This window comes from Colobus angolensis, unplaced genomic scaffold, assembly GCF_000951035.1.
Source record: "Colobus angolensis palliatus isolate OR3802 unplaced genomic scaffold, Cang.pa_1.0 Scaffold355, whole genome shotgun sequence".
In the NCBI taxonomy this organism is placed as follows: Eukaryota; Metazoa; Chordata; class Mammalia; order Primates; family Cercopithecidae; genus Colobus; species Colobus angolensis.
The window spans coordinates 683305-703874 of record NW_012116877.1 but is presented as its reverse complement, the minus strand read 5'-3'; the positions used below and the strand labels follow the sequence as shown (position 1 = coordinate 703874).

General features: G+C 55.4%; 1 protein-coding gene across 1 annotated transcript in view; it reads left to right on the top strand.

Annotated features, from left to right (window-relative positions):
- ARHGEF17 (Rho guanine nucleotide exchange factor (GEF) 17) overlaps positions 1-20570 on the top strand; it is a 60573-nt gene that overhangs the window by 34416 nt on the left and 5587 nt on the right. The window contains exons 3-16 of the mRNA XM_011953063.1: positions 3898-3975; positions 9759-9941; positions 12478-12594; positions 12806-12898; positions 13116-13292; positions 13647-13697; positions 13943-14052; positions 14159-14244; positions 16743-16861; positions 17241-17454; positions 18006-18079; positions 18949-19148; positions 19340-19641; positions 20110-20359. Of these exons, the coding sequence (XP_011808453.1) occupies positions 3898-3975; positions 9759-9941; positions 12478-12594; positions 12806-12898; positions 13116-13292; positions 13647-13697; positions 13943-14052; positions 14159-14244; positions 16743-16861; positions 17241-17454; positions 18006-18079; positions 18949-19148; positions 19340-19641; positions 20110-20359 (2054 nt within the window). The remainder of the gene's footprint in view (positions 1-3897; positions 3976-9758; positions 9942-12477; positions 12595-12805; positions 12899-13115; positions 13293-13646; positions 13698-13942; positions 14053-14158; positions 14245-16742; positions 16862-17240; positions 17455-18005; positions 18080-18948; positions 19149-19339; positions 19642-20109; positions 20360-20570) is intronic.

Here is a 20570-nt window from a genome sequence, read left to right as displayed (position 1 = left end):
CCGCCACTGCAACTGCCGCCGCGGCCGGGCTGAGGCCCTAGGGAGCGAGAGTGGGAAGGGGCCCCCTACTCTGCGCCAACCCCCGCCTCCGCCCCCGCCGCCGCATGCTGCAGATGGTGAAGACCCTGGCCCAGTTCACCATCGCGCTGGAAGACATGCGCGATCTGGGCCCAGCCGCCGCCTCCGGGGAGCCCACCGGGGGCAGCAGCACTGACGCCGAGGAGCCTGGGGAGGCCCAGGTACGGGCAGGGGAAGGGGCAGCCAGGGACCTGGGCCATGGCCTAGAACTCAGCCGACCCAGGAGCCAACCCAGGAGACGGTGGGAGGAGGGGAGGCATGGGGCGCAGGGGCTCTCTGTGACCGGGGATGGAGACCGGGAGATTGAGGGTGAGGAACCCTGGCAGGCGGTTGTGTGGCTGGCAGGATGCTGAGGGTCAAGGCCTGGTGGCACTGGGCTTGCAGAATGGGTGCCTGTAGAAGCCGAGGCTGTGGCCAGTGGTATCCTGGTTCCACAGGCTCAGGAAAGAGAGGTTTTCCCAGCCCTCCTCTTAGGCTTGAAGTGGCCCTGGTGTATGTGTGTGCTGGAAGGTTGAGTCAGTTTTGCTCCCCCACTGCCATCCTCCCCCTGCCGCTGGGCCTGCTGGTCCTTGGAGGAGTCATGCTGCGGTGGGAACAGCAGCGTTCCCGTTCTTGCTAGGTGTGCGTACCCCTACAGGGGAGGGGAGGCGTCTTGGGGCTGTTTCCTGGTCTTTGTGTATCTCTGGGCCTGGACTCTTGCCATGCTCCTGGCCCCATTGGGGGCTGTAGTTCTGTCCCCTCCCGGTGCTGTGCTGTGTCTCTCCACAACCTCAAGTCTCTGGGCTGGCGGGCATGGTTCTCAGCTGCGTGACCTGGCTGTGTTTTTTATTTCTGTGTGGGGCGCCTTGCCTTTATGGTGTCTCTGTGTGCGTGTCTGTCTTCACACTCTGCCCATCAGGGTTTTAGTCTTTGGGTTGTGATGCCCCAGTCATCCCAGGAGTGGCTTCCTGCTGTATCCCCCAGTGCCCACAGTGCCTGGTATAGCAAAGGTCTGGGGATGGGGCTGGTGAGGGATGAGGGGCGCTGTGGGAAGGCTGGGCCTGCAGGGCTGTCCCGCCCAGAACAGGTGGGCCTGCTGTTCAGGCTGACAGCTGCGCTGTCTGCCTCCTGCCTCCCCTGTCCACCCCCGCAACCCCTGCACACTACACCCGTGTCTGGGCACGTGTGGAGGGCTGCTCGCGCAGTGACAGGGAGCTGGCCTTGTTTTCCGTGTCTTTACCTGACAGCTGAGTGACAGGCCACTGTGCTCTGCCGCAGGGAGGAGGCTGGGAGAGGCGGGCATTGCAGCGTCAGCCTCCCCGTGTCACCCCAGCCTCCTGGCATCAGGCCCAGCGCCAGCCCTGCCTCTCAGGAAGCCTCCCTGACCATGACCATCGTGGTGCCCGCTGGGCCTGATGGGGCCATGGTGTGGGCGGGGGAGGGTGGCTGAGAGGCCAGGGCTGCGCCTGGCCTGGCCCTGCTGTCAGGGAGTCCCCATGCCGTCTCACTGAAGGGGAGGAAGGGTGGACACTGGTGACCTGCTGTGTGTGGACGGAGCTGCTCCACTCACTGCCACCTTTGCCTTCACGGTGATGGACAGAGCTGCTCCGCTCACTGCCACCTTTGCCTTCATGGTGATAGGAGAGAGGGGTTATTTTCTCCATTTCATGGAAGAGAATGTGGAAACAGGGCCATTAGGTGACACCACAGTCACACAGCCACCGTTAGGTGACACCACAGTCACACAGCCAGTAAGGGCAGTGCTGGGGACCTGTGGCCTGTGGCTGCCCAGTTAGTCTGGGCGAGAACTCCAGGGACTGGAGCCCTAAGAGTCATGGGGTGGCTGAAGAGACTCTGGTCCTTGCTTTGCCACTCACTGGCTGTGTGATCTTGGACAAGTCATGTCACCTCTCTGACGTGGCCCTTCACCTGTGCAGTGGAAATGGGAACACCTGTGTCACAGAGCTGAGTGTGAGGCTGAAGCAAGGCCATGTCTGTGGGGTGCTGAGATGTCCCTGGAGTGGGGTAGGGCAGGGTTAAGCATCTGGGCCTGTCCTCGGGAGGCCTTCCTGGCCCCCTACACTCTCCCAAGCTCTCCATCATACAGTGAGCCTTGCTCCCACTGCCTCCTTCTGGAAGCTGCCCTGGATTTTTAGAGGTCACAGGAGTACCAAGGATAGATGGTCTGCTTGTCTCCAGAGGCTCTGAGGCTCTGGTCTGCTGTTTCCGGAGGCTCTGAGGTGCCTTCCCACCTGTCAGAGCCCAGGGCTGGCAATGGTGGCCTGGCAAGGATGGGGAGAGCCAGCCCCCCTTCCTCCCTGCCCCAAGGGATGTCCTTCACACCCCCACCACTGAGTTCCTAACATGGGAGCTCACTTTTCTGAGTGTGCTTCATTATAGGACACTGTGGGGACAGGTCTTGCCCCTGAGTCCCTGGTCAGAGGGCGAGGGATCTAAAGTGGGTGTGCCACAAGCAGAGGGGGAGCAGTGGCTGGGTCAGGCAGGCTGGACAGGCCTGGACTCAGGTCCACTAAGACATGGGCCCTGGGCGTAGCAGGGACTAGCACAGCCCCACTGGTTGAGTCCCTACCCTGAGGGACTAGAGGTGGAGGCTAGAGGGATGCCACAGACATGGACACCCTGGCATTGCCATCTCCACTGCACCTGCTTGAACCAGCAGGCCTTGATGGCAGGAGCCCGAGGTAGGGTCCCAGGTGCTCAGGCCAAGCCGAGACTTAGGAGGGGAGTGGAGAGAGGAGAAGAACCCAGAGATCTGGAGCCTAGAGGAGTTAGGGGCCTTGCCCGGGATCACTCTAGGGCCTTAGAGGGGTCAGGAGTCTAGGGGTCTAGGGCTTAGAGTGGAGTCTCTGCCAGAGAAGGGAAATTGTTGGGGCTGGTGCTATCTGGGAAGGCTTCCTGGAGTTAGGGATGTGGGGGTAGAGGTGTAGGGACTGGTGGAGAGGAGCACCAGGTAAGTTCAGTCCCAGGGGCTGAACACAAAGAAGGCCCCCCAGACAGGGATGAGCGCCCTGTGCCTGGGGATGTGATACAGAGACTGTATGACCCCTTGGGAACTCAGTAATTCAGGTCATCAGATCCATAGCGTCGGTGTCTGGCTTTCCTTTTTCCCTCCCTAACGTGAAGAGAATAATAACATCTACCTCACACGGTGGCCAGGATTATTGAATAATATGTCATGCTTAGAACAGTGCCTAGCGCATAGGAGGGTTTAGTTAACATTTTTAAATGACAGAATTGGGAGCCAGCCTTGTCTGAGACTGGCTGCTCCCTGATACTGCCCAGCTGTGTGACCTTCAGCACTGACTTCCCCTCTCTGGTCCACAGTGTCTTCCTCTGTAGCAGGGTGATGGTGTCTACTCTTAGGGATGCTGGGCAGCCCAGCCCGGTGGGCATGTCCCCATAGCGCCGAGCCTGAAGGTGGGGTCTTCAGAGTTGGCAACTGGAGTGGGTGCTGGCCTGGAGTCATTGTTCTTTGCAAATGTGAAAGGTTATTGATTTTTTTAAAGAATCTTTTTCAATAGCCCGGCAGAGGAGCCAAGAAGTGGGTGGATGGGGCAGCGGCGGAGGAGTGAGGGCCTAACTGTATGAGGCCACGTGTTTGAGGTGTAAGTAGGGGGCAGGGGGAGCAGCTGAGCAACTGGCAGAGTGGAGGGCCTGCGGGGGCCTCAGGGGAATAGCCGGGAGCCCTGGGTGGCAGGAGGGAAGGGGCAGGAGGGCAGGGAGAGGGTGTGGACGGGTTCTCTGGGCACCACATGGCTACAGGTGATGGGGTCTGGGGGCAACGAGACCCCTGTTCACCCTCTGCTCCTGTCCCCACAGGACATGCGGAAGCACGTGGCCATGACCCTGCTGGACACAGAGCAGTCGTACGTGGAGTCGCTGCGCACCCTGATGCAGGTGGGGCTCGGGGCCCACTCTCCTGAGAACAGCCTTTCTGAGCCTACGAGGCTGTCAGATGGGTGTGAGCAAACCCCTTTCATGGACAAGGGACTGAGGCCAGAGAGCCGTGTCCCTGGCACCCATCGCCTTTCCATGGAGAGCCCCCAACGCGGCCATCCCAGAGAAGGAGGAAGCCTTCTCCTGGGCAGGAGAGAATGCAGAGGGGCCAGGCTACCCCAGGGCAGGCGTCCCTACCCCACTGTTCTTCCACGTCCCCGTGGCAACCCTGACCCTGAACTTAGATCCATGAACTCCCTCTGGTGTGCCCCCTCCATTATATTCTCTGACTGGGAAGTAGGAGTTGAATTCAGTGTTGAGCACCTGCCGTGTGCAGGCCCTGTTCCAGGTGCAGGAGACACAGGGATGAATAAGAGAGCCCAGCCCCTGCCACAGGAGCTCACCATCCTGCTGAGGACATAGTGGAGTATACGGGCACTCTAGAAATGTCGAGGGGCACCTGCTAAGCCTGGGGTCAGGGAGGTTTCCTGGAGGAGGTGCTCACTTCCACCGAGACCTGTCTTCTCAGCAGCAGGAATGGCACGTTGCAAATCCAAGTGAGGCCTGGCACATTCGGCGGTCCACGTGGCCAGCACAGAGCACAAGGCACTGGTCCTATAGCGATGCCGTCGGAGTCGGCGGAGGCCACAGTGTGGGGGCCTAGAACACCAGTTGGAGGGAGTAGATTCTGCCAGGGTCCCTGGATGATCAGCAAAGGGCTTCGAGCAGGGGAGGTGTGTGACCTGATTCATGCTTCGTGAAATCTGTCTGACAGCTAGGAAGGTGGGTGGCAGAAGAGGAGGTCAAGGCCATTGACATTAGGCAAGGATAGAGGTTACAGGAAGGGAGTGCTGGGGACAGACACTCAGGAGGTAAACTGGTCAGGCCAGGCATGGTAACTGGTTGGATGTGGGGGGCAAGGTGGGGAAGCCCAAGATAATGTCTGGGCTCCTGGCCTTGGAAAGCTAGGGCCCAGGAGAGAAGCACAACTGGAGCAAGGTGGCGAGTTCAGGCTCAGACATCAACCTGGGACGGCCCACAGCCTGGATGCACACGTGGCCTGGGGCTGGATGAGTGTGGACCTGAGCTGAAGTGAGGCCTGGCAGTCACCGTTGAGGATGAATTTGCCCAAGCTAGCTGGGCAGAGTGACAGCAAAGGAAACATCCAGAGCATTCACTCACTCACCATTCATTCATTCACTCACTCCACAAATCCACGGTGAGCCGCTTCTGCGTTCCAGGCAGTGTTCTCTGTGCGGGGGCATTAGTGGTACGGGCCTCTCTCCTGGAGCTCACGGGCTATGGCAGAGACCAGCAGTGACCAGCCAGACATGACGCACAGTGACACATGGTGATGCAGAAGTGCACACACAGAGTACATACACACAAGAGGGATACGCCTTAAAAGGAGGGAAATTCTGACATCCTACAACATGGGTGAGCCTGGAGGACATGATGCCAAGTGAAAGAAGCCAGTCTCAAAGGACAAGCACTGTCTGATTCCACTTGTATGAGGTTCCTGGGGTAGTCAGAACAGAGATGGAAGGTAGGATGGTGGGTGCTAGGGAAAGGGCGCTGGGCTGAGAAAGGACGGAATGGGGAGTTACTATTTAATGAGTACAGGGTTGCAGTTTTGCAGGATAAAAGGAGTTTTGGAGCTGGATGGTCACACATTATGAATGTATTTAATACCATTGAACTGTACATTTAAAATGGTAAATTTTGTATTATATATATTTTACCATAAAATACATTCTATTTATTTACTGTTTTTAAAAAGTGCATGGGGAGATGAGAACACAGAAGGGGGCCTGCCCTGGTGTGGGGGTCAGGGAGGGCTTCCCTGGGGTTGGGGTATTTAGCTGAGACCTGAAGGGTGGGTAGATTTCAGCAGAGAGAGCCCGGAGGGATGGCTCCCCGCAGAGGGTATGTCAGGGACAAAGGCCGGGAGGCTGGAAGGAACTAGAGCAGCAGGGAACCAGAGCCAGGTGGCTGCAGGAAGGAAGGCTGCTGGGTATGGAGCTGGGCTTTACTGTGCATGCAAGGAAGCCATGGGAGGGACGCAACCACAATGCCAGGCAGGAGGAGCAGACATGGCAGGGGCCTGAGGGGGTCCTTTGCCATCCCCTAGGTGAGAGTTGGAGACATTAGGGTCAGACAGTCCAGGGTTTAAGTCACTTGTGTCCTCATTGGGTGATACTAGCCTAATCACCTCACCTTCTCTGAGCCTCAAGTTTGCCTGCAAAATGTAGCTAATCTACCTATCTTCCAGCAAGAAGATTTAAAGGTGAGCCAGGCGCGGAGGCTCACACCTCTAATCCCAGCACTTTGAGAGGCTGAGGCAAGCAGATCACCTGAGGTCAAGAGTTCAAGACCAGCCTGGCCAACTTGGTGAAACCTCATCTCTACTAGAAATACAAAAATCAGCCAGGCATGGTGGCAGGCACCTGTAATCCCAGCTCCTCTGGAGGCTGAGGCAGGAGTATAGCTTGAACCCGGGAGGCGGAGGTTGCAGTGAGCCGAGATCGTGCCACTGTACTCCAGCCTGGGTAACAGAGCGAGACCCTGTCTCAGAAAACAAAACAAAACAAAAAAACAAAAGGTGATGACGGCACCCATGTCTGTTCACAGGCAGGAGGCGGGAGCAGTGGAGAGCTGGGAGCAGACAGGGCCTGGGTGTGTCTTTCCGCCTCTGCCAGATCTGGACCCATCCAGGGCTGCACTTGGGAAAGGGTGCAGGACCTGTGGGTGGAGGAAGCCAGAGTGTTGGGTGAGCAAGGTGGAGGTGGATAGGAGGGTGTCACGTGAACCCAAGGACCGTCCCTGGAGGCAGCCCTGGAGTGTAGGAGGAGGACTGAGGTCTGACTCCAGGACAGGAGCATGACTGTAGAGCCAAGCCGCCAGCATTCAAACTTGGCTCCATCTCCTGGCCAGCTGTGTGACTCGGAGCATGTCACATAACCAGTCTCTGCCTCAGTTTCCTCATCTGTAGAGAGGGGATAATAATAGACCTGCCTTGAGTGCAGATAATTAAAGAGAGATGTTTATAATTTAGCATACTGCCTGCGGCTCTGCAAGCATGGTAAAAAGTTGCATTTAATCTTTGTATTAACCTTGTGAGGTAGATATTATATTCTTCTTTATATGAAGACTCAGAGAGGTTAAGAAACTTGCCCAGGGTCATCCATCTAGTGAGTGGTATTAGTTGACATTTACTGAGTGCCCACTTTGTGCTAGGCACTGTTTAGAAGAATGCTTTAGAACAGTGAGTTAATTCATATAAATCTGACTATAAACACCATTTTGCAAATGATGCAGCTGAGACCCAGAGAAGTAAAGCCGCTTGTCCAAGGTCACAGACTTAGGAAGTGGCACACCCTGGGTTGAAACCCTGTCATTGTGACTCTGGGTCCTCCCTGTCACCCACTAGTCTACCCGGCCTGGAACACAGTGGTATTCAAATTGAGACTGGACTCGGTAGTCCCAGTGTTAACTTCCAGCAATCACTGCCCTCACTAATTGATAAGTGTTGTTCCTGCAGGCCAGGTGTTCAAAGTGAACAAAGAAGTTAAATAGAAGTTAGGAGCCAGAAGGAGGGAGGATTTCAAACTAGGTCCTAGGGCTATACCCCTTCCTCAGCATCACCCTCACCCTCTGAGCCTATTTTCAACTCTAACACTTGAAGCTAACAAACACCCCTTTCCCTGACCACCCTGACGAGCCCCCCTCCCCTTGGCACCCTGATCCTACTCCTCTTTTGTGTAGCACTCACTGTCTTCCAGCGTGCTGTGTGGTAATTTATGTATTTATTGTGCTTCTTTCCTGCCTCCCACCATTCACGTGTCAGCCCCACAGGGGGTCTGTGCAGTGAGGTGCCCAGTGCTTGCTGGGCGGACTGAGCATTGGTGAGTGAATGGGGCTTGTGCCAAGTTCCATGTTGGGCTCTCAGTCATTGTTCTTTCCTCCTGCTGTGTGCCCACTTCTGTGTGGGTGCTGGGACCCTGAGGTGAGCGGTTTAGCTGCTGCTCCTGCTCCTTGTGGAGCAGCGGGCCCTGACCCAGCCCAGGAGCTGGCTCACCTGTGGATAAGAGACTGCCTGCCTATCTCCTCGCCGTCATCCCGGCCTTTTCAGAATCCCCAGCCAAGAGAGAGGATTCTGTTGAGCTTTACTTTCTCAAGCTTGTTTTACAAAACAAGCCAGATTTTTAAAAATGTTTAATATAAATGTTATTGCAACATCACATATGCTTTTTCAAACAACACCCTCCTGTTTCCTCAGCCTGCAGTTACAGCGTAGGGCCAGTAGAGGGCGACCTCTCCACAAGCGCACCGGCCCCTGAGCTGGGCCATTCAAGCCAGGGGAACGTCATTGCATGTAGATTTGACGTAAAATAACGGGAGTTTTAGTCACAGACTGGCCAGCAGATCTGAAATCTGTAAAAAAGCGTTCGGAGAGTGTCATTAAGAGCCTCCAGTAACTTCCCATGTGGTCTTGTGATCTCCCACGACCCTTCCTGCTTTATCTTCACACCATTGTCGCCTTATTTATTTATTTATTTATTTATTTTGCCGTTCAAGCTGGAGTGCAGTGGCACAATCTCAGCTCACTGCAACCTCCACCTCCCAGGTTCAAGCAGTTCTCCTGCCTCAGCCTGCCAAGTAGCTGGGACTACAGGCGCACACCACTGTGCCCAGCTAATTTATTGTATTTTAGTAGAGATGGGGTTTCACTGTGTTGCCCAGGCTGGTGGCGAACTCCTGAGCTCAGGTGATCTGCCTAGCCTCGGTCTCCCAAAGTGCTGGGATTACAGGCTTGAGCCACCGTGACCGGCCACATTTACTGCCTTTTAACTGACTACAAGATTTCCGCACATCACCCATTCTGGAACTTGTGGTCTTCACATTTTAATGTCCCTAAATCAGGATTCATTCTATAATTGTAGCATATCATAATTTAATTGGCAACCAGTTTTTCTTAAATATAAAATAATGGCCAGGTGCAGTAGCTCATGCCTGTAATCCCAGCACTTTGGGAGGCCAATGCAGGCGGATGGATCACTTGAGGTCAGGAGTTCGAGACCAGCCTGGCCAACATGGTGAAACCCTGTCCCTACGAAAAATATAAAAAATTAGCCGAGTGTTGTGGCGCACACCTGTAATCCCAGCTACTCAGAAGGCTGAGGCAGGAGAATCACTTGAACCCGGGAGGCGGAGGTTGCAGTGAGTTGAGATCACACCACTACACTCCAGGCTGGGTGACAGAGCACGACTTTGCCATAAAATAAAATATTTCTTAGATTTGATGAAATGTGATTTTTTTTAAATCTTTTTTTAAAAATTTATGTGTTTCATCAGACTAGATCCTAAGCTCTATCAGGACAGGGATTGTGGTCTTTCTTATTCACTCCTGTCTCCCAATTCTTAGAGCATTGGCTGGTATGTAGTAAGTGCTCAGTAAATCTTTGCCGAGTTAGTGGTGGGAGGTCTTTCAAGGAGCCCCATCTTGATTTCCTCATTCCAAGCTCTATTTGTTCACGCATTAAACAAACCTCTCCTGAGCGTCCTTGCTCCCATTTTGTGCCAGGCCCTGGGCTCAGCAATGAGGGCATGAGCTTAGGTCTTCCCATCTCCGTCCTGGAGCTCTTGGTCCAGGTGATTCTGTGTGCACTCACACAGGGGCCCCGTGTAAGTGGGGTGGGGCAGCATCTCTGAGGGAGTGTGCACCGACCCTGTGGGTCCTTCAGGGCTACATGCAGCCGCTGAAGCAGCCAGAGAACTCTGTGCTCTGTGACCCTGCATTGGTGGACGAAATCTTCGACCAGATCCCCGAGCTCCTGGAGCACCACGAGCAATTCCTGGAGCAAGTTCGGCACTGCGTGCACACCTGGCATGCCCAGCAGAAGGTGGGAGCCCTGCTCGTCCAGTCGGTGAGTGGCCCCGCTGCTGCCAGCTCCCACAAGCACAGGCCCTCCTGGAAGGGGCTGGATGTGGCCATGGATCCCCACCCCCACCCACCCCACCTGGATGCTGACTCTGTTCCCAGATCTGACCACAGAACGTGGCTAGACATTGGCACTTACCCCAGCCCCTGGGTGGACTGAACTTGGACACTCCCCTACCCCAGAGCTTGGCCAGACTCTGGCACAGACTGCGACCCCAGCCAGACACTCGCTCTGATCCTGGACCCTACCCTGCCCCCGGCTGGCACTGACATGACTCTAGTCCTGACCCCAAGCTGGTGCTGACGCTGACCCAGACCTCAGATGGATGCTGGTACTGACCTCCACCCTATCTTTACTGGAACCAAAATAACTGTCCTGGTCCTGACCCTGGACTTGGGCTGGATGTTGATGCTGGCTGAGTCTTGACTTTTTCTCTATCAGATATTTTCATCATAATAGCATACCTGTCTGCTAGGCATTGATCTAAATGTGTTGTATCTATCAACAGCCCTAGTAGGAGAGTGCAGTGTTTACCCTGATTCTAAAGTTGGTGACTGAGACATGGAGAGATTGGTAACCTGATGAAAGTTACAGTTAGGAAGTGGTGGAGGACTCAACTCCAGAAAGCCCGGTTCCAGTGCCCTGGCTTCGCCTACCCCATACTGCCTCACCATAGGCCAGATCTCCACTGTACACTTGTCAAGCTCCCACAGTAGTGAGTGAGACCTTAGAAAAGGTGTTGACTTCAGAATTCAAAAAGAACATCAAAAGGAAAACCAATAAGCATTTAATTAAATGCCTGTAAAACATAGCATGCCATTTTCATTCATTGTTAAATTTAGTATTTATAAGAATTTAATTACATTTGAAAAACTTCCAGTTCCATTTTATTTTGCCAGAATTCCCAAGAATACACCATGACTGATAAATCATAGCCAAATGCAAACTAAATGGTTTCTCAGAGCCACATAATTTCAAAAGCAAAATTGTAAAAATTCTTCCAAAAATTTTACAAGTGAAAAATTATATCTATTTCTGTGGGATGTATGTTTCAGTATATTTGCTATGCTGTGGGATGGGGCCTTGAACCGTCTTAGAATGTCCTTGCTGACCCGGAAACTGATGGGACCAGACAGGGGTGATGGGGTCCCAGCTTGGATTGAGTGCTGATGTCTCCAGCCCATCGTCACCCTCAGTGTCAGTAAGCTCAGCCCCCTGCCTAGACCTTGATGCTGACCATGGACTACGGCAAAGCCCTGGACCCCCAGGGAGGGGTCAGCACAGGATGCTGTGTCCCAGGGTGGGGGTGGTTGATGAGGGCTGTTTTCCTCCCTTTACTGCTTCACACCCTGCCCTGTTCTGTCCAGAGGCAGGAGCAGTTGGCACCTTAGAGGGACAGGACTCTGGCTGGGCGTGGTGGCTCACGCCTGTAATCTCAGCACTTTGGGAGGCCGAGGCGGGCGGATCACGAGGTCAGGAGTTTGAGACCAGCCTGACCAACATGGTGAAACCCCATCTCTACTAAAAATACAAAAATTAGCCGGGAGTGGTGGTACGCGCCTGTAATCCCGGCTACTCCGGAGGCGAGGCAGGAGAATCGCTTGAACCTGGGAGGCGGAGGTTGCAGTGAGCTGACTGAGATCATGCCATTGCACACTCCAGCCTAGGCGACAGAGTGAGACTCCGTCTCAAAAAAAAAAAAAAAAGAGAGAGAGAGACAGATCTCTGAGGGGTACACAAACATCACTAATGTGGTCACGTAGCTTATCCATGGTACAGTTGAGACAGGAACCCACGTGTCCTGGTTCCCAGACAAGGCTTCTTACCAATAACCTCCATATTTAGTCCGCCATCAGCATCAAGCAGGTATTAGCCACCAGCTGTATGCCCTGCCCTGAGCTGGGCTTTACTGTGGGTGGGATGGGAGCACTTTTCATGGAGAGGGAGAACTTGTCCTAGGAGATCAGGAGAAGCCAGAGGCCAGCTGGAGTATCAGGCAGAGCTCTAGTCAGGGAAAGGAGTACTTCCAAGAGGAGGCAGAACTGGAGCACAGCCCTGAGGTGGGGCGAGATTTGGATGAAGAAGGGCATTCCTGGGGGTGGGGGGGGGATCTGTATAAGCAAAGGCCAAATGACTAGAATGAGTCTGTGTCACTCAGAGAATGGAAAGGGAGACCTGCCTGACTGGACTTCGTGAGGTTGGAGATCTAGGGATGGAAATGCCTAGTTGGAAGTGAGAGAACCAGGTCTGAGCTCACAGGATACATTCAGGTCTACATATGTGCATACATGAACAGTCACACCCAGATAATATGCGCACTCATATATCCATGTGTACACATGCACTTACGCCTAAACATGACCACGCCTAGAGCCACAAGACACATGCCTGGTCCCTTAGAGATTGTATCATTTCTAGTTGGAGGGAAAAGATGTTGACTCATGAATCAGTGAAAACTAGGACAGGGTGAGGTGGGGTGAGGGACACCTTGAGGGTCGCCAACCTGCCTCCTCCTCCACAGTTCTCCAAGGATGTCCTAGTAAACATCTATTCCGCCTATATTGATAACTTCCTCAATGCAAAGGATGCTGTGCGTGTGGCCAAGGAGGCGAGGCCTGCCTTTCTCAAGTTCCTAGAGGTACTGTGGGCTAGGGCAGGGGGGATGGAGGTGACCCTCACTTTGGGCCAGCTTTGAGGGTCCCAGGAGCTCCCAGCATGGGCACCATAGCCCCAGCCAGTGGGCCAGCCTCTGCTCTCGGGGAGCTGGATGGGCCTTGCTGGGGACCTGTCCCTGGACATAGTGTCCCTGGCATGTCATTCTTCACACGGTGCCCATCCATGGGTTTCAGCAAAGCATGCGTGAGAACAAGGAGAAGCAGGCGCTGTCTGACCTCATGATCAAGCCTGTGCAGCGGATCCCACGCTACGAGCTTCTGGTGAAGGTGGGCATGGAGCTGGGTGGGCAAGTAGGCAAGGCCTGGAAGCATGGGGGGATACAAGGAGGTCTAAGGCCCCTGCCTCGTTGAGCCTAACATCAGAGTCCCTAGGGGTCAGGTAGGAAAGTCCTCTTTGGTGTCTACCCATAGTCCCTCCTGCTCCAGTAGTCTGGGGCCCCAGGGGTAGCTAAGCAGTCAGGTCTGGTCCCCATTCCCACCCCAGGACCTCCTGAAGCATACACCTGAGGACCACCCAGACCATCCACTGCTGCTGGAGGCACAGCGGAACATCAAGCAGGTGGCTGAGCGTATCAACAAGGGTGTGCGGAGTGCTGAGGAGGCAGAGCGGCATGCCCGTGTGCTGCAGGAGATAGAGGCTCACATCGAGGGCATGGAGGATGTGCGTGCGCCCTGCCCCGCCCCACCGCACCCCACCCACATCTGTGTCCATTCGGCCTCTGTGTGCATCTGTGGCCACCTGGAATCATGGCTGTGTCCATGTCCAGAACCACAGTGTGTTTGCATCCATGTCTGCCAGCCTCTGGCCACACGTCTCCACCTGTCTGTGTTCTTCCATGTCTGTCTCTGACCTTGGGTCCCGTGACCTGGCAGTACAAGGGCGTTGGGAGGGTGGGCAGCATGCTGCTTCCATTGGCCTAGCCCATGGAGTGGGGCCGAGGGATCACTGGGATTTGTGGAGGGGATAGGGATTAATAACTGGCCTTCGAGATACCTTGTCCCTCCTGTCCCACAGCTCCAGGCCCCTCTGCGGCGGTTCCTGAGACAGGAGATGGTCGTTGAAGTGGTAAGAAGTGTCCCAGTGTCTGCCCAGCTGTCCTCACCTCCTCACTTTCTCCTCTCACCCTCTATCTGCAGGTCTCCCTGGTCTTTCACCCTGAGGGAGCCCTGGTTGAGTCCCCACTCTCTCTGGGCAGCTGGGGAAGAGCCCTCACCCTCCGTGGGTCTCAGTGTCCCCTTGGGCACTATGGGCAGGTGGGTGGGCTTCTGGATTGTGTCCACCCAGCCTAAATTCTGCCTTGGGCTCCACAGAAGGCGATCAGTGGCAAGAAGGACCGGTCTCTCTTCCTGTTCACGGACCTCATCGTCTGCACCACTCTGAAGCGAAAGTCAGGCTCCCTTCGGCGCAGCTCCATGAGCCTGTGAGTGGCTGGGGTGGGGTTTGCGTGGTGCCAGCAGGGGAGCAGTTGTCCCTCTCTGAGCCCCATTCCCCGACCCTGGCCAGAGTGCCCCATTGGCTCCCCACAGGTACACGGCAGCCAGTGTCATTGACACAGCCAGCAAGTACAAGATGCTGTGGAAGCTGCCGCTGGAAGACACAGACATCATCAAAGGTGGGTTTGATGCTAGGGGTTCTGGGTGTTAGGGTTTTCCTCTGAGAAGCCTTCCTGGAGGGTCTGAGCTCCAGCCTGTCTGGCTGCTTGTCCAGCTGCTTTTCCACTTTTGGGCCTCGCTTTCTCTTCCAGTGCAAGGGGGCTGGCATGAAGGACCCAGTTGGCACCCATGGAGCCAGACAATCTGTCCATGCACACCGCCTTCCAACTGGGCAGGGACCTAGGCTGGCAGTGGGAGCTGGGTGTGGGTGGTGCACAGAGAGCAGCATCACTGTAATTAGCTATTGATTCATCTGTGCAAAATCATTTGAGCGCCTAGTATTAGATGATGTTGCACTGTCTGGTTCAGCGGTTTCACACACAGGGAACAGACACTCGCTTGAGTTACTGCAAGCAAAGGGTCGATTGGAGCCATCCATGTTGTTCGGGGCTGAGACTGTTGGGAGCTGAGGCAACTTCCAGGAGCCGCTCCTCCTGTGGCGTCTTTCTTCCCTTCTTGCTGAGTCGGCCCTGTTCTCACTGCTTTTAGCTTTCTGTTTCCTCCTAACTCCTGTGATCAGACCCAGACTGGCTCCAGGCTTAGCTGGAGGGGAGCTCACCTGGAGCTTGGCCCTCAGGGTAACAGGCAGGCTTGCCCGGCCCCTTGGGGAACCCAGGCCTGCCCCACTATGTAGGAGTACCACCTGATTATTACTCTAATTGGTCCAAGTCAATAGAATGACCACCTTTAAGTTTGGTGCCTACTCCTGGTCCAGTCAGCTGTGAGCAAGAATGGGGCAGGGTCATATGGAAGAAAACATGGCTGCCCAGGTGGTGAGGGTTGGGATGGAACAGTTTCTGTCAAAAGGAGTGGATTGGCTTCATCTCTTCAGGCTGCTTTAACAAGAATACCGTAGACTGGGCAATTCATAAATAAGAGGAATGTATTGCTCACAGTTCGGGAGGCTGGGAAGGCCAGCAGCACTGCAAGGGGCCTGTGCCTCACAGAGGGTGCCTTCTGTGTGTCCTCACTTGGTGGAAGGGGTGAACAAGCTCCTTCAGGCCCCTTTATCAGGGCACAAATCTCATTTCACAGTGGATCCCCCGTCATGACCAGGTCACCTCCCAAAGGTCCATCTCTTTTTTTTTTTTTTTTTTTGAGACGGAGTCTCACTGTGTTGCCAAGCCGGAGTACAGTGGCGCGATCTCAGCTTACTGCAACCTCCGTCTCCCAGGTTCAAGCAATTCCCCTGCCTCAGCCTCCCGAGTAGCTGGGACTACAGGGGCGCGCCACCACGCCTAGTTAATTTTTTTTTTTTTTTTTGTATTTTAGTAGAGACAGGGTTTTACCACATTGGCCAGGATGGTCTCGATCTCCTGACCTCGTGATCCGCCCACCTCGGCCTCCCAAAGTGCTAGGATTACAGGTGTGAACCACCGCGCCCGGCCAGGTCTGCCTCTTAATACCAACACACTCAGGATTCGATTTCAACTTGTGAGTGTTGCAGGGACACAAATATTCAAGTAGCAGCAGAGCTGTTCCCAGCCTTGACCTGGCAGGAAAGACCACTGCCATCCACCCGGCACACAGTCTTTTTCTCGTAGACGTGGTGAGACAGCCTCCCCATCCAGCGTGACTCCATCTTACAGTTACAAAGCGTGCCCTCCCCTCCTCAGCAGGCTGCCTCTCACCCCCATGGGGTTCCTGGTCACAGGGCCACTTCGGACAGGACTTGCCAGTCTCAGGATCCATGTCTTTAATGCTGTCATGACCCGTCCAGGGACGCCTTACCATTCTGTAACCTGTGGCCCAAATACTAAATTTATATACACCAATAACACACTCTATAAACTAGATCAGAGAAAAACAGGAAAAGAAACTCATTTAGGAAAAAGCAAATAGAAACTTATTTTCCCTTGATTTCAAGACACGTGTGTCCTGGCCCAAGGGTGGAGGGACAGCTCCATGTATGGACCACTGGTCCACAGTGTGCATCCCAAGCCTTGGGTTGAGGGTGGCAGGGCATCCGCAGGACCAGCCACTTGGCAGTGTTCAGGTATGGGATAGGACCACAGAAATCCAGGGCACCGTGCACTGCCCCCTCCTTTGTGGGGCGATGAGTGTCTTGGTCAGCACATTTGACTGCCTGGGGCTCTGTCTGTTCTGCCCCTGCTCCCATGGCAGGCTGCGGCGCCGCAGCAGTTCCGTGTCAGCTGGAGCCTGCGTATCGCAGAGCCAGCCACCATTTCATACTCCGTGCTCCGGGAATTCTCCGTGGGCCTGACATCCTGCACGACATGGCTCTGAATCAGGCCCAGTCCCCAGCTCTCAGGCCTGGGGTTCCTCTGGGAGCTGCGTATTAACTTTTTCCCCAAGAGTTTGGGGTTTCTGTGCTCTCAGTTTGTCAGGCCTCTCCCCAGGCCCAGCTGCAGGCTGTGCAGTGAGGGAAGGAGAGTCTGTCCCAGCCTGACCTTGTCTGTCTCTGTATCTGTCCACGGCCTTCCTCTCTCCCCACTAGGGGCATCCCAAGCCACCAATCGGGAGAACATCCAGAAGGCCATCAGCCGCCTTGATGAAGACCTCACCACCCTGGGCCAAATGAGCAAGCTCTCTGAGAGCCTTGGTTTCCCCCACCAGGTCTGTGCCCTCTACCCAAGGCTGGGGAGCCAGGGGGTGGGAGGCTTCTGACCCTATCTCAGAGATAGACAGCCCTGACATTTGCCCGAGGGAAGAGACGTTCCTTTCCCTCATCTGAAGGCAAAAATTGCAGCCTCCCTGCATATGGGGGAAGTAACATGTTCCAGGTCTGAGGGTGGAGACATAGCTGCATCCCCATCCAAGGGTGAGAGGGCCCATCCCCCATCTGTGAAAGGAATCCAGGCCACCTCTTGGTCTGAGGGAGGAGACAGTCCCACTTGCTGTCTGAGGAGAGAAGCAGGTCTCCACACATTCTCAAGGGCAGGCGCAGGCTGTGGTGAGATGCTGGGGCCTGAAGCCTGGGCCCTCTTCCCCACAGAGCCTGGACGACGCACTGCGGGACCTCTCAGCTGCCATGCACCGGGACCTGTCGGAGAAGCAGGCACTGTGCTACACGCTTTCCTTCCCGCCAACCAAGCTGGAGCTGTGCACCACTCGGCCCGAGGGCACCGACTCCTACATCTTTGAGTTCCCTCACCCTGATGCCCGCCTTGGTTTTGAACAGGCCTTTGATGAGGCGAAGAGGAAGCTGGGTAAGCCAAGGCACATGCTGGCCCTCTCCTCCTAGAGCCTCCAGGCAGGAGGCCACAAGCATTTCACAGCTGTCTGTGACTTCAGGAGCCAGAACCACAGTGCCCTGTGCTCCGGCTCCACCTGGTGGGGAGGGGGGCTTCTGCAGTGAAACATCAGACTAAATAATAGCTATGGCCTCCCTGACAGGGAGGGGATTCCATGGATAGGGTCTCACTGTCTGCTGGACCTGCCCCATAGTGGGCACTGATAGCCGAGACCCTCCATACCCTCCCTACACATACTCTGAGCAGGGCTAGATCAGGGAAAGCTACTGATCATGGTTCATGGCTTAGAAGATCCATAGAGACCTCTGGGTCTAACCCCAAGACAATACACATGGGAAAAGATTGAGGCCAGGAGCGACTGCCTTATTCTAGTGTGGCTTGGATCAGGCCTCCCCCTAGAGAGACCCTGAGGGGCAGGGGAGGAAGGGGAATGGGCAGGGGCAGGACTAGGGTGAGATGGATGCTGTGCTAAGCAGGGTCTGTCTATCCATCCATCTCCACTACAGCATCCAGCAAAAGCTGTCTAGACCCTGAGTTTCTGAAGGCCATCCCCATCATGAAAACCCGCAGTGGCATGCAGGTATGTCTGCATCTGGGTCACGTGGGTGCACGTTTTCAAAGCCAGCAGGTGTTCATGAATTTTTATTTTGTGTATGACATTGTGTACATACCTTGAACATTACTATTGCTCCTTATGTCTTGGAGAATTCAGCTCTCTGTACGTGTGTGGGTGCTATATATGTATTACATGTATACATGTATATGAGTATGCCTCGTGCATATGAACAAAGGCTGTATAAATGACAGGAAGTTGCTTCATTTATGTGCTTGTATGAGGCTGCATACATATGTACAGAGGTTACCAGCATCACATTTTTTCTATGCATGTATCCATGATTATATCCAGGGATGTGCGCGTGTACATGTAGGCATGATGCCCGTATCCCATAGGCATGAGTACATTTGATGTGTAGAGGGTCACATGGGCAAGGCACGGTGGCTTACGTCTGTAATTCCAGTACTTTGTGAGGCCAAGTTAGGAGGATCACATGAACCCAAAAGTTCAAGACCAGGCTAGGCAAGACCCTATCTCTACAAAAAATTTAAAAGTTATCCACGTTTAGTGGCGTGCCCCTGTGGTCCCAGTTACTCAGGAGGCTGAGGTGGGAGGATTGATTGCTTGAGCCCTGGAGGTCAAAGCTGCAGTGAGTCATGAACCTACCACTGCACTCCAGCCTGGGAGACAGAGCAGAAACCAAAAACCTATCGCAAAAAAAAAAAGTGTCCTGTGCCACGTGTATGTGTACGCGTGTGTAGAGGGGTGTATCCGGCATCCATACACACCCATGAGGCCTGCCTCCCTCCATTCTGCCCGGGTTTCCCAGGAGTGGGGAATGCTGGCAGCAGTTCCGCCATTCACCTTCTCCTGTCCATTGGCGCCTCCTGCAGTTCTCCTGCGCAGCTCCCACCCTGAACAGCTGCCCGGAGCCCTCGCCTGAAGTGTGGGTCTGCAACAGCGACGGCTACGTGGGCCAGGTGTGCCTGCTGAGCCTGCGCGCCGAGCCGGACGTGGAGGCCTGCATCGCCGTCTGTTCCGCCCGCATCCTCTGCATCGGGGCGGTGCCCGGGCTGCAGCGTCGCTGCCACCGGTGAGGCCTGGGCAGCGGGATGGGCTGCACCGTGAGCCTGGGAGACCCAACCCCTGTCCCAGCACACGCTGAGGTCTCCCCAGCGTGGTTGTGGGCGGGGCCTGGCGAGTGTGGGCGGGGTCGGTGGGCGTGTCCGCTAGCGGGGCCCTGTTTGGCTCCTAGCTGCTCTCATACTCACTTTCTCCTCGCAGGGAGCCTCCTCCGTCGCTGAGGAGTCCTCCAGAGACGGCACCGGAGCCCGCCGGGCCGGAGTTGGACGTCGAGGCCGCCGCGGACGAGGAAGCCGCGACGCTCGCGGAGCCTGGGCCACAGCCCTGCCTCCACATCTCCATTGCAGGCTCGGGCTTGGAGATGACGCCAGGCCTCGCCGAGGGTGACCCCCGCCCAGAGCTGGTGCCCTTTGACAGTGACTCTGACGATGAGTCTTCGCCCAGCCCCTCGGGGACGCTGCAGAGCCAGGCCAGCCGGTCCACCATCTCCTCCAGCTTTGGCAGTGAGCTTTGGCCATCTCCTCCAACTTGGCGCTGGCAGACAGGGTGGACTGCTCAGAGAAGGGGCGAGGAGGGATCAGTGTAGGGCAAAGGCATGGCGTCAGACCTCAGGATGTTAGCACACAGAGCAATGAGGGCAGGGAATGTGACACCGAGGATCCAGAGGACAGTGGGACAGTCAGGCGGGATCATGAAGACCCTGGAGCACTCAGCTAAGGAAGATGGGGTGGGGACCCACGGTGTGGCCACTGGGTCCAAGGGGGCCAGACAAGATGAAAGATTCTGTAGTGCTGAGCTGTGGGTGAGCAGAGCAGCAGGCTGGAGCAGATGCAGAGGCCTCGAGGATGGGGAGGAACATCTTCGAGAGGCCCTCTGGAGGGGCATGGCCAGGAGGGATGCATGGCCTAGAAAGATACCAGGTCCCAAGCCTGGCAGAGGGGGATGGAGCCAGAGACCTTTGTCTCCCTCAGATGAGGAGACCCCGAGTTCCAAGGAGGCCACAGCAGAGACCACCAGCTCAGAGGAGGAGCAGGAGCCAGGCTTCCTGCCACTGTCTGGCTCCTTTGGGCCTGGCGGTCCCTGCAGCAACAGCCCAATGGATGGGAGAGCCCTTCGCCGCTCCAGCCGCGGCTCCTTCACCCGGGGCAGCCTTGAGGACCTGCTGAGTGTCGACCCTGAGGCCTACCAGAGCTCCGTGTGGCTGGGCACTGAGGATGGCTGGTAGGGACAGGGGAGGGACTAGGGACACAGTGCCAGAACTCTGAGCTCCCTGCTCTGGAAATCATGTGGTCCCCTGGAGCTGAGGCAGGAGGGCTTTGGGTCACACCTCAGGGGTACTGCTAACCAGGGATGTCGGTGGGTCTGACAGTCCCAGGGAGGCTGTGGGACCTCCGTACCTCGGGCAGGCACCCAGCATTGAAGACATGGTGCT